We start from the raw sequence: 12,897 nt of genomic DNA, 5'->3' as shown, positions 1-12,897 counted from the left end.
TGTGTTATGCGGAGACAAGGGACGGTGCTCGTCAGGACTTCTGCGAGGTTGACACAGAAGCTAATGCCGCAGATCAAGGAAAAGAAGAAATGAGTTGATATTTGCTAACAGTGCTCGAAGCAAATCTAGTGGTGAGCGTGGTTGGAGGTGTCGAGTTTGTAGCCGACGAGGGATCTGCGACCGACCATCTCGCCGATGGTGAAGATACCGTAAGCCTCCACCGCGTAGATGCCGACCTGTTTCCAGGTGCCCTTTGTGAGGAGTTGGGTCCAGTAAGTTTTGTCGGAGATCTTGGAGTAGATGTGGCGGTATGCGGAGGTGATCGAGTTGACGCTGGTGGGGGGAGCGAGGGATTCGGCGATGTACACCTGCTTGGCGATGTTCGAGGCGACCTGGAAGTTGTACTTGATAGGTTCGGAGTATCCGCCGAGGAGGCCTTCGACGCGCTTGAGCGCGGGGCCACCGAGCTCCTGGGCCTTCTTGGAGATGTCGTTGATGGCGGAGGAGGCTTTTTCAGGAGCAGAGGCACGAGTTGTCGAGGTGGACGAAAAGTTGCGTCCCTGACGTGCGGCGGTGCGCAGTGCTGATGACCTTGCGAAGAGCATTGTGACGTATATCTCGACTGAAGAGGAGAAGAGGAAGGTGGGATGGTGATGGCGACAAAACTGTGAAGAGAGAGAAGAAGTGGGGTTGGGGTGCTTCGGCCTATTCGCGGAAAGCGGCGTTGCGGCGGCGGGGGGAGAGAGATGTCGGATCGCCTGGTCTCAGCCGTTCTTCTGGAAATTTTGATTGAGAGACGGATCCGCATCTTCCAACGAGTTGATCTACGAATCGGCACCCTGGCTGTCTCACAAATTCTAGGGTGAGCAGCTATCGGGCTCTGCCGGGCCTCCCCAGTCAATTTTGGTTCGGAGCAATTGTAAGATTGGGAGAACATCACAATCTATCAAATCAATTGCGGAAAGTCACGTGTGAGACGCACCCTCCGCGCTCGACCCGTCTAGCCGCTGGCGGATGGAACACAGCTGAGGTGCCGCGCGCGTGTCTTGACCGCACCTCTTAGCCAAAAAGTGTTGGTCCATAGGGGCCAAGTTTCGAGCCCCTTTTCCGCTGATCCTGGAGCTCCCGCACCGAGACCAACACGCAGGTGCAACCTGAAAGAGGTGGGCGCAGCCATTGCGCAGCTGTGCGTGTCAGGTTTCGACAGCTCCAACTTTGTTTCCGCACAGTGCAGGTCATCACCGTCCACTACCTACCACCACCACATCCTCATCTTGGAAACAAACGTTGTTCACAATGGTAAGTGCTACAGAAGCCAGCTCTTGTTTCGCGTCCATCAGCGTCCCATCGCTGTCCTTTCTCCTTCTCAACCCGATCAAGAACTGACCCATCATCGCCTCAACCACCGTTCAGTCCGACGCAGAGTACAAAGAAGCCTTCGCCCTGTTCGACAAAAAGGGAACCGGCACCATCTCGCGTGAATCGCTCGGCGACCTCCTCCGCGCCCTCGGCCAGAACCCAACCCAGGCAGAAGTTGCCGACCTCGCCAATTCCTCCCCCAAGGACATCGACTACTCCTCCTTCCTCAACATCCTCAACCGTCCGAACGGCTTCAAACCCGCGGGCACTCCGGAGGAGTTCATCCGCGGCTTCCAGGTTTTCGATAAGGACGGAAATGGTTTCATCGGAGCAGGAGAGTTGAGGTACGTGTTGACGAGTTTGGGAGAGAAGCTGAGCGATGATGAGATGGACGAGTTGTTGAAGGGAGTGCAGGTTCACCCGGACGGCAACATTCATTACGAGAGCTTTGTTAGGCAGATTCTTAGTCAGTAAGGGGGAGAGAAGGGAAGGAGGAGGGATTGAAGAGACGTGGCGGACGCTGGAGACGTCCGGCAGCAGAAGCATCTACGCTGGACATGCGCTACACTCGAGCCTAACCGACAGCCTCGTAAAGTGATACACAGCAAACGTCGAACGTGTCCCGCCCAACCATCTCTGCAGCCCCTCATCATACCTTTCCCATCATCACTTTGGCTTCCCTCTCCCGATCCCAGCTTCACACTGTATCTCTTTCCTCTCCTCTTCTTCCGCTCGGCTTGTTCTTTTTCTTTTCTCGATCGCACATTCAGACACAGCCTCGAATACCACGTTCTTCTTTCCCCCGGTGATCACCTGTCGTGAGGTGGAGCGATGCTGTGTGAGCGCGATGGTGGATCCGATGCCGACTGTGACAACTGAGCTTGTTAACCCGAATTGCACCACTTGAGGGGAAAACATGGACAAAGTCGTGGGATCTGAGTTGCATACATCATCACACACTCATCCACGAAACTCGACAAGCCAGCCCAAGCGATGAACATTACGAATCCGGAAACCTCGAAACAAGGATCTTTACAAAAGACGAGATATCTTCTACACCCCATCTCGGGGTCGTTGCTCCTGTACCATGTCGAAGCAGCATGGACACAGAACTCTTAGACTCCGCCGTTGGGGCCCTTGTGGGTGGAAGCAGAGTACGCGGTCTCCTCTTCGCTGCTGCGCGAAGTCTCGTCGACCTGAGCGAGCTTGCTCGACTCCGACGCACGAGGTCGAGACTGAGAACGGTTCTTGGGCGAATCCTTACCGTTGCCTCGTGGCTCGCGTGATCGAGACCTCGACAGCGACCTCAGCAGCTGTGATATCAAGAAGAATGCAACAAAGTGTCAGCGCAACCGTTCGACTGGTATCGGCTGTCCCGAAAAACAAAGTCGCGAGAGAGATAGGCGACAACACAACAGCAGCACTATCTGACGACGACGTTCATGTCGCCCGCAGCACAAATCTCGGAATCACACCGTGCAAGTGTGATGAGGCGTTGAAATTGCTGCAACGTCACGTAGCGAGACAAAGCATGTTGTGTCCACGGAAAGAGAGCATGGGAATGGCTCGATTCCGGTGGCTCTACATGATTTGCCGTGAGAATGTTCCGATCGAGAAATCTTCCGCTAGGACGCAGAGCTTTCCAAAGCAGAAGGCGATCTTTGAGGCTTTGGGTATCGACTTGGTTTCCATTTATATCCGGACAGCTCGAGGGAATGAATGCTTCATTCTTCACTTACACCTGCGACACCTCCTCCGCCACTAGTGCCGTTCGAGTCGCGGCCACGTCCACGCTCTTCAGCGTCTCCGGTGGTAGCAATGTTGCCGGCACCACCACGGCCAGTCGAGTGTGCCACCTTGGAGTCGTGGGAGCGGTATTCTTCTTGAAGCTTGTCCTCGCGTGCCTGTGCTTCGGCAGCCTTCTTTCGGTCAAGAGGGTCGCGCGAAGGCGATCGGACATTGCCGGCACCACCTCGACCGCTCGAGATCATGTGGTTGGGAACGGCGGCGGCAGCGACTGCCTCGCGTGAAATGGCATTGCCGGAGCGATCGCGCGATCGGGACGGAGAGCGGACCATCTGTTGTCGCGAGGTAAAGAGAGGCGAGAAGTGCGAGGGTTCTTGGTCAGTGCTGTTGACTCAACGAATGCAGGTTCCCGACGAGCGACTGGCTTGCATGCAAAGTGGTAGTCGGCAAACCGTAGCCGCCGTTCGATGCCGTGCTGCAGCTGTGGCATTGCGCCAATACTCACGTTACCGGCACCGCCACGACCAGTGGCGATGATAGGGTCACGACCTCGCGACTCGTTGGAGGCAGCGTGATCCTTCTGAGAATGGTGACCGAATCCGAGAACCATGATTGCTAAGTCTGCGTGCGAAGATGCGTTACAAGGGTGGGTTGGTGAGGGCTGCTGGATGCGGGCCGAATCGGTGGACGCAGCTTAATCGAGTTGGGCCGCAGATGAATGTGGAGGCGAGTTGAAGCGACAGCGATCAAGTCGACGGTGTCTGAGCTCTTTGGTAGGTGAGTGGTCAGATGAGATGGTGGAGTGGATGGAAGGTAGCGCAGAAGGAAAGTCGTGCAGCGAGAACGAGAGATTGGAGACAGCGGATGGCGTGAAAGGAGCCAAGTGATCTGGCAGCGGGTAAGCCGAAGAGTGCAGATGTGCGACTACGCCATCGGGTGATTCAAGAGCCGACAGCGCAGGAAGAGAGCCAGGCCAAAAGAGCCAAGAAAATCGTCATCTCGAAGCGAGCCGTCTCACGGGACTGTCTGCGTGGTTGGAAAATCAAAGGCTTAATAAAATTATCAAATAGAAATCAACAAAGTGGGGAACCGCAGAGAGAGAGCTGAGACGCGCTTCAGACTGCCTGCCTTCTTTGAGGCAGGAGTGGACCTGCAGAGATAACGGTTAGAAGCCATGCATGCACATCGTAGCTCGTGTCACAGCTTCATCTTCAGGCACCTCTTCTTCCGATCACATTGTCGGCATGGCGGCCCATGCGATGTTGCCAATTTCACGAGGAGAGGCAAAATCTGTTCAAGAGTAATCAAACAAGTTAGATATGATCTGACTCGTCTTTGGTCGAGGGAGATAGATGCTCGTCGGGGGTCCCGGTAGATGGATGCCATGGCAGCAGAGCTTTCGCTTTCGGCACGGTGCGGTACTCGTGTGCCGTCGTTTGGCTTGCCCAATCTGGCTGACTGAGATCGTGGTCTGCTGGGGCTCAAATGTGCAGTTCAAGCTAATCACGCTCTGAGCACAGAGGCCACGTTCGCCAAGAACCCCTCTGCGACGAGTCGTGTTGTTTGGCGAGGCAGCTGCTTGACCAGTGACAGCCCGTGCTCCCTTCTTCACAAGGACCTCGTCAAGACCCGCAATGGCTTGCCAGGAGTGGGTGTCGCTGAGATCGAAATGCCGTTTGCAGAGAAAGAGCAGCAACGGCAGCAGTTGGTTACAATAGGCAGCTGTGTTTGCTCCTCTGCCCCCAAAAGATAAGAATTAGCCAAGAGATAAGCGGTTGTGCCACCATTTTTCGAATCCGTCGTACTGTTTCGGAGAGGTGGAATCTACTGCACTGTTCAGAAGCTGAGCGGGCACCCCATCTGACGCTGACGCTGCCGCTTGAGATGCAGCTCGCAATGGACATCTGCAGGTCTCCGAAATTGTAATTGACTCCGTTGATCAGATCGACACACATGGCCTTGTTGTCCTTCGTGCCTGACAGACGAGCGTACCTTCGCTGGTACACCCTTTCCATGCCGTCGTTATCATGGACCAATCATCTGCTTGCAATCAACTGGCCACACCCACCATGATGAATTTGCCCTCCTCTCGACAGCCAGGGTATACGCACGTCGGTGAGATCAAGGTGCAACGGCGTTTGCTCCCATGCTGCACTGGCGTGCATCCAGTCTAGTTGCTTCAGGAACGTTGACTTTGGGTCCCTTCGCTTCTATGCACTCGTCTCTCCGTTCCGACCAAGCTAGCGATGTGGACCTAATGTATTGCAGCAATGTGACCGCGGCTCGAATCAGAGCGTGAGCTTCGTTTGCAGCTGTCGATCCAGACAAGACTTGGTATGATGATCCACAAACGACGGCGGACATGAAAGTGTTAGGTCTCATAAAACAAGCTTCGCAGTGTTAAAGTGTGAATCATTCCGCGGGTAGGCTTTGGCCTCCACAGAAACCAAGAAAGAAGGGTCAAGCGTCGAGGAATTTTTCTTCTTGTTCTCGACAGCTCCGCTTTCGCTTTGACCAACACTGCATCTTCATCACCACTCTCTCCCGAGTCTCGCAGTACCTATCGCAACCACTCGCAAAGCGCTTGCAGTCAAAGATGCCGCCAGGTCAGATGCTAGAGCCCTCGGTGACCGAGTCCGACTTCATGGTCTCGTGTCTGACCGACGGCATACGACCCGACGGACGATCCTTCCTCTCCACCCGTGACATCGACATCAGCTTCGGCGAAGAGCTCGGCAATTGCACCGTCACCATCAAAGGAACTCGCGTTTCCACTTCTGTTCGCGCAACCCTCATGCCACCACGCTCAGATCGACCCTACGAAGGCTTTCTCCAAATCACAACAGACATCTCACCAATGGCGGGTATTGAATACGATTCCACCGGAGGAGGAGCCAACTCCTCGGCTCGAGCTAGGGAAGTGCTGTTTGATCGATTGATCGAGAAGGCCGTCAGGAGGACCGAAGCGGTCGACAGGGAAGCGCTGTGTGTAGTGGCGGGCGAGCAGGTGTGGAACGTTCATCTGACAGTGCATCTCCTGTCGGATACGGGCGCAGCACTCGACGCAGCAGTCTTGTGCTCCATGTTGTCCTTACGACATTTCAGACGTCCAGACTACTCGATCGAAAACGGAAATCAAGTTCGTCTCTACTCGATCGACGAACGAGTCCCCATCCCATTGGCTATCCATCACACTCCCCTCTGTGTTACTTTTGCCATCTTCAACAACCTCTCCTCCACCAGCACCGCAAAGACACAAGACGAACCCGATTCGCATCTCATCGATCCAACTTCCAACTCCTCCATCCCTACATCTTCATCAACAACAGTAGCACTTCTCGATCCAACACTGCTCGAAGAGTCATTAGCCCAATCCAAGCTGACTCTCGTCCTCAACGCACAGCGCGAAATCTGCGTCCTGGACAAATCATACGGTAGCCCAGTACAAGCTACTCTCTTGCTCGAATTGATCCACGTCGGATTGAGACGGATCCAGCAGCTGACAGAACGGCTGGAACAGGCGTTGAAAGAGGACGCAGAGACAAGGGTCGTCGAGGTCATCTAAACAATCTCTTTTTTCCGCATGTATTTGTATCCACCTTCTCATCCTCGTTTGCAATTTGACATCGCAACCATCAGTCATATTTCTCTATCAAAGTCGGGAGAACGAAAAAAAGGGTATCATTGATTTGAGTTATAACATGCTCTGCAGCGCTAAGTTACGCTATTGCTATGAATCCAGTGGTGTCGTAGAATCCGATCATGGCCACAGCCTTGTCGTTCGACTTGCTCGCCGACCTGCCCCTCGAAGGTCTCACCGCTGGCTCTGCGATCCTCACACTTCCTCCAGCACTTCCTGCTTGACCAGCCACGATGGTCGACGGCATGCTGACCGAGCGCGAATCCGCCTGCGGTGCTCCTATCGACGCTCGGCCGAGCGCAGCACCACTAGACAACGAACGGGCTTTCGTTTCCAAAGGCGCAGGTGCTGGCACGCCGGAAGACGGAATCCCCGATGTAGGGCTTACCGGTCTCGACGACCTCCTTCCGGGAACTCGATCGCTTTGCAGGCGATATTCTTCCTCCAATCCGTGCGAAGTACGCTGCGTAGCCGCATAGGCTGCTGCAGGCGATGGCTCTTCCGTCACTGGCGCAGGACGCGAAGCGGCCATCTTGGACGCACCACTGTCCAGAATTTGAGACTTAGCGTCCTCTCGTTCCGTCTTGCCCGAGATCGAAGATTTATCGCTAAAAGACCTGGATCCGACAGAAGCTTTCCTTCCGCTCGGTGTCATGACGGCACCTGCACCGCCTCGAGAAGACGCGACGATGGCAGCTTTGGTTGCGGGTCCGCGAAACATGCTGTCGGTCGCCGACGGTCCAAATGCGTACCCTGTCATGAAAGCAGGCGCGTCAGGAAGGGGCACCGGTACCGTTGCGGCTGCCCCTCCTCGCCCGAACGTTCGTGCCCGTCCAAAGGTTCCACCACCAAGACCGCCGCTGCTTCCTACTGATGATCCGACACCTCCGCTACTGCTGGGCCGCTTGGAAGTTTTCTTCTTCTTCTTACCATTGTCCACCACCTTGCCGCTGGCATCGGCCTCTTGCGCATCTGTTTGCATACCTGTCCGAGCGTCGGGCGCGGACAAGCGGGTAGTCTGGAGTCGAGCTGGCGCTTCGTGCGCATGCGTCGTCGAAACTGCAAACGTCGATCCACTCTCAGGACTCAGCACCGAGCTTCGTGCATCACGCGACGCAGCCAGCGAGTCTTGTCTGCTCCCGGCATCTGCCTTGTCCGGCGCCCCATCCATCGCAAGCTGGTCCAGCCCGAGTGAGGGAAACGCCGCGGACGAAACGCTCATCTTCCTCCTCCTCTCTGCATACTTTCGCCCTTCCACCGTCAGATCATCATGCGCCTGTTCCCAGCCCAGATACTTGCGCAGCATGTGCTCCAAGTCCGCTGACGCCTTCGTCGACTCGATCCATGCGTCGATTGCTCGGAAGAACTCATCCTTCGACTTCCATGGATGTGCAAACGGCTTCAACGCGGCAGGATTGCCCTGACCGAAGCGTCGGCTGTTGTCCATGGGTGCCAGTGGAGGCTGCGGTACACCTTGAAGGCTTCGTTTCTCTTCCTCGGCTTCGGCCCAGACGAGCTCTCGACTGGAAGAGAAGTGGTCGAGCTGTTGCAGGATCGTGAAAGCGCTGAAGAGGTCCTGATCGGTCATGGCGAATCCCGATTTGAGCGGTGCGCCGATCTGACTCCGGCTGGTGTACTTGTCCTGGAGGTTGGTCTCATCTTCGCTGGAAGTGGCGTTGGCGGAGGAAGCACCGGCTTCGTTGCCGGACGCTGCGGCTGCAGCACGCGCGCGTGCCCGTTGCGCGCTCGATTCGGCATACACGGGAATGTGGCGAGGATTTCCAGTGGCGATGTTCGAGAATCCAGGCAGCAGCAACGACGATGGGATCACCGACAATGGCGTCGGGTTGATGAAACGCCTCTGCATCATCCTTTCCAGCACCACCTCGATCGCATCGATGTCGGTCGAATCGGAGCCATTATTGAGCACTTTGAGACGTTTGGGCATCTTGACACCTACACCTATCTTTGTCGCGGTGCGACCGTGCTCGAGGTCCTTGAGTTCCTGCACATCGATGAGGCTCGCATGGCCAAAGAAGCTGTGGTTGCCCTCGACCAATTCAAACACGCCTCCCGGGGCCAATATGCGCCTGACCTCAGAGAAGATGTCCACCCACTTATCCTCGGGCACACCCTGAAGTACAAAGCGCATGTGCACGTAGTCGAAGCTCGCATCAGGAAAGGGCAGAGGGTCGAGGAAGTTGGCCACAACCCAGCTGACGCGACGCTCGAGGTCCGCATCGGCCAGCTGATGCATCGGTGGTTGGATCGGAACCACGTCGAGACCGATCAATTCAGACGTCTTCCATTCGCGTGCCATATCGAGGCACCAAACGCCCCTACCGCAGCCCAGATCGAGCACGCGAGCGGGACGCGAGCCCTCGGGAAAGTGTCTGAGAGTGTTGCCGTGAAGTGCGGCGTTGACGTTGAGATGGGTCGTCATTTCGGCTTCGATCGTCTCGTTGCTGTAGCCGTGCCAATAAGGCACCGTCGAGAGGGGAAAGGCGTGGTAGACGAACTCGCGCATTCTACCTTTGACGCGCGATCGTGTCCTGGTAAAGTAAGCCTCTGGATCCCAGCAGTCTGGCGAAGGCGGAGGCAAGCGAGTACGCGATGACGATGCAGAGGCCTTGGAGCTGCTGGCTTGAGCCGCGAGTGTCGGTGCAGGGAGGCTGGTGATGGAGCTGTTGGCGCGCGCACGCTGCGGCGATGTGGCAGCCGTGCTGGGCGAGATGGACGATGGACTCGAATGAACGGGCGTGGTTGACGAGACCCTTGTGTTGAGCGAGAGGCCCGACTTGTCCGAAGCGTCCGTGTTTCGTCGTAGCAGCGACGGCCGCAAGGACGACTTGGACGTCGGTGGAGGACGCGGTGCCGGCGGAGGCGTGAAAAAGTAGTATCCATGACCGACGCGCGCCTTGTAGGTCACGTCGGTAGCTGACAAGCCATGCGAGTGAGAAGGCGGTGCGAGACCGAGGCGGACGGGAAGCTGTTCACCTAGCAGCGACTCGGGCTCCTCAAAGGTGAGAGGTAGATGGAACGAGTCGGCCCTCTTTGTCATGTTGCTGCCGCCACCAACGCTGCCGCCGCCGCCGATACGAGAAGGAGGGATCGAGGCCTCCTGAATGGCAGGAGCAGGACTGACGACCGCGGCCAGCGACGCTGATGCAGCAGACGTTTCCGGACTGACGGCGATGCTGCTTCGTCGACGACCCTGGCTGAAGAACTCGGAGGTGCGAGGGTAGAACTCGGGCATCAAAGGGCTGCTTTGCCGGAAGTGCTCGAATTCGGGCAGCCTGTGCGGAAGAGAAGCGGCGCTACTCGGCGAGCCAGAAGGCGCCAGGCTCGCCTTGGGGGCATGGTCGGTCGAAATGGTGCTCACGGGCGAAAGACTGTCGCCGCCAAGATAAGAGCTCTGCTGCGACCTGGAATCGACCGAGCTGTCCTTGGATGTGGTTGCGGAGGCAGAAGCGTCCGGCTGCTTGGACGCCGTATTGCTTGCCTTGGAGTCGGACGTTTGTCGAACACTCGAGCGGCGCCCGCCCATATATAGATGGTAAGGATCGATCATGGTTAGCGGACGCTTGCCTGGTCAGATACGGCCAATCTCGCGTACCAGTGTCGACATGCTTAGTTCGGAGTGATGCGAAAGAACGCGAAATAAGAGCCGAGAGGTCGTGAAGATGAGGCGCGGCTCAGCGGATGAGACGCACGCAACACGATGCTGGCACGCGAAGTGCAAGGCAGCTGCAAAGAGATGCAATCTTTAACGGCAGATTGTCGCGTCCTCTGAGGATCGAAGAGGCCGGTAGTGTGCGGATGATGGAGGGCGAGTAGATAGAATGTCTAGGCAGAGACACCGGAGCGGAGGCTGAGACCAGACAGCCTGAAGTCGCAATTCAACATAGTGTGTGCACTGTAGCAACTTTAGAGCGCGGTCTGGTGTTCGTTTACTGCATACGAAGGATGCTTCTGCATCCATTTATTTATAATACTGTTATAAATAATATGATAAATTGTTTTCCGAAGCACCTGGGCCCAAGTGCTTTCTGTTTGCTCGGCTGCGTTTCGACGTGCAGGGTATCAACAAACCTTCTTGGCTTTTCTTGCCATACCTTTCGTTCCGCTCCCGAAAGATACATTCCATTGAATGAAGAGCACAAGTGTCAGCAAATCCATCGAAGCGGTTACGTGCCCTTGCCTACATCGAGGTGGCAGTGTCATTCACCGTGGCAGGTACAGACAAGCGCGGCAACAAGAGCAATTCGACAACGGGCGGAGGAGCCGAAACACGGAGGCAAGGCGGCAGGGCCGACCTGGCGAGTCACGGCTTGATTCCGATGCTTCTGAAGTTGGCGTGGCTTGGTCCAGCCTGACACGCGCAGTCTTTCGCTGCATTCGACCAAGCGCGAACAGGTTGTCGCTCTGGAGTTGTATCGCATCCTTGCCTCTTACAGTGCGAATTTTGCGCGTGCTGACGCGCTCGCTGGTGCTGCCAGCCGACCGAGTTGGACTTGAGCCTGTCCCCGCTTGGTAAAGGAAAGTAGCGTTAGAGCAGATACGGTAGCCGCACTTTGTCATGAAGGTGACTTCGACTTTGATCGTGTTCAGAACTTCACCATCAAACAAGTGCAGGTCTCACGTCTCGGTTGGATTGCATCGGATCCATAGCGTGGGAACATCGGCCATCTTTGACCTTCGATCTGCTTCCTGCTGCAGCCAGACCCGTGCGCCGCGTCGTCAATGCACGCGATCGCCATTGTTCATAGTGCACCTGTCATCAGGGCTGAGATACAAACGTGGGGCCGGTACAGATCAAGCGTGCATCCAGGAACAACAAAAGTCCGGCTGTGTCTTCGAGCTTCTGATCGGTAATCTCATTCAAAGCCGCAGCTGTATGCAGGGATAGCTTTGATAACACCATGCACCTTGAGAGCAGGGCTGCTTATAAGCATCGACCGGGCTCACCACGGACACAGCCTCTTACGAACGGATTGAACGTGTTCTAGCGGCATCTCATTCTTGCTTTTCGATTGCGAGCGGTCAGACTGTCCAAACACGATCAGGAAACGAATTGTCAGTTGAATGGGATCACCGAGCGCCGAAGTGACAAACACAACTTACGTTCTAGGAAGTCGGCAGCCATCAACCTAAGGAATCAAACGCAGCGACCGCGAAACAAGCAATGCAACGGTGTCAGCTTTGCAGATTGCCAAGTCTGCCGCAACGATGCGAAAGACTTACAGCTCCAACGCGATCTCGGGTGGGATACGGTTTTTGAAGTCGGGCACGTCCATGTCTGCCGCTGCCCCATACTTGGTCTTGAAGTGCAAGTACTCGATCACCTTTTCCAGCACTTCTCCTCGGATCTGAAGCCGCGCAGTGTTGCTCTCTGCCTCTGCGAATCCTCCTCCTTCACCCATGGAGAGCATGGTTTTGATCGTCGGAGATGCCATCACAGTAGCATTGTCGACCAGGAATCGATAGCCGTCCTGGAGAGCCAGAAATTCCGTCGTAGAAAGGTACGAAAGGGAGCGTTATGACCGCCGGGCATGTTCATTGAAGAGCGAGTCCGACGAATGCGACGGAAACGTGAATAGACGATCGTCAATGAATGGCCATTTACCCGTGCAAGCTAGTAACAGACATCAGATAACCTACCTCGCTGACCAGCGTCACCCATCGGGTCGACTCAGAGCCGCTCTTGTCCGCCTGTTCGATGTGAAGCCAATTCGATCGCGGATGCCCGAATTGACGACACGAAGTGGGGGAGAGTTGATAATTCATCAGCCTTCTGGTCCTGATCTCAGTAGTGGCTTTCGACGAGGCGCAAGCTTAACTCACCGACATGTCTGCGGGATCGTACAACACTACGAAGCAAGCCGAGTGCTGCTAAGAGAATCGGTTGTGAAGCGTGTGGTCGAGAGGCAACCTCATCAACGTTGCCGATCGGGTTGGCGATAGTTGAAGAGATGAACACGAAAATTATGCGCAGTTGGACCTTTCCCGTTTGGACCCTGATTCCGCGTTTCTTCCTTGTGGAGGTCTGATCGCGAAAAACACCGTTAGCTTCCTCCGTCACTTCTTCCTGATCTGGAGAGGACAACCATCTCGCACGCCTCGACGATCCGACCCGATATGGCCACATCAAT

General features: G+C 55.7%; 5 protein-coding genes across 5 annotated transcripts; 2 read left to right on the top strand and 3 right to left on the bottom strand.

Annotated features, from left to right (window-relative positions):
* Positions 1-125: 125 nt before the first annotated feature.
* Positions 126-605, bottom strand: PHSY_004893 (hypothetical protein; the record flags this gene model as incomplete). Its single annotated transcript, XM_012335505.1, has 1 exon — positions 126-605. One exon carries the CDS (start codon positions 603-605, stop codon positions 126-128), a length of 480 nt encoding a protein of 159 aa, XP_012190895.1.
* A 141-nt stretch (positions 606-746) lies between these two features.
* PHSY_004892 (hypothetical protein) lies at positions 747-1,833 on the top strand (the record flags this gene model as incomplete). The annotated part of the gene is made up of 3 exons (XM_012335504.1): positions 747-862; positions 1,230-1,299; positions 1,414-1,833. 3 exons carry the CDS (start codon positions 747-749, stop codon positions 1,831-1,833), a joined length of 606 nt encoding a protein of 201 aa, XP_012190894.1.
* Positions 1,834-2,474: 641 nt separating this feature from the next.
* PHSY_004891 (hypothetical protein) lies at positions 2,475-3,350 on the bottom strand (the record flags this gene model as incomplete). Its single annotated transcript, XM_012335503.1, has 2 exons — positions 2,475-2,672; positions 3,099-3,350. The coding sequence occupies 2 exons, from the start codon at positions 3,348-3,350 to the stop codon at positions 2,475-2,477; spliced, it is 450 nt and encodes a 149-aa protein (XP_012190893.1).
* A 2,366-nt stretch (positions 3,351-5,716) lies between these two features.
* PHSY_004890 (hypothetical protein) lies at positions 5,717-6,670 on the top strand (the record flags this gene model as incomplete). Its single annotated transcript, XM_012335502.1, has 1 exon — positions 5,717-6,670. One exon carries the CDS (start codon positions 5,717-5,719, stop codon positions 6,668-6,670), a length of 954 nt encoding a protein of 317 aa, XP_012190892.1.
* Positions 6,671-6,824: 154 nt separating this feature from the next.
* On the bottom strand, positions 6,825-12,532 carry PHSY_004889 (hypothetical protein; the record flags this gene model as incomplete). Its single annotated transcript, XM_012335501.1, has 5 exons — positions 6,825-10,333; positions 11,062-11,274; positions 11,870-11,895; positions 11,990-12,237; positions 12,407-12,532. The coding sequence occupies 5 exons, from the start codon at positions 12,530-12,532 to the stop codon at positions 6,825-6,827; spliced, it is 4,122 nt and encodes a 1,373-aa protein (XP_012190891.1).
* Between the last annotated feature and the right edge of the window lie 365 nt (positions 12,533-12,897).

This window comes from Pseudozyma hubeiensis, assembly GCF_000403515.1.
Source record: "Pseudozyma hubeiensis SY62 DNA, scaffold: PHS45, whole genome shotgun sequence".
NCBI classification, from domain to species: Eukaryota; Fungi; Basidiomycota; class Ustilaginomycetes; order Ustilaginales; family Ustilaginaceae; genus Pseudozyma; species Pseudozyma hubeiensis.
The sequence above is the reverse complement of the archived record's forward strand: the minus strand, read 5'-3'. Positions and strand labels throughout refer to the sequence as shown.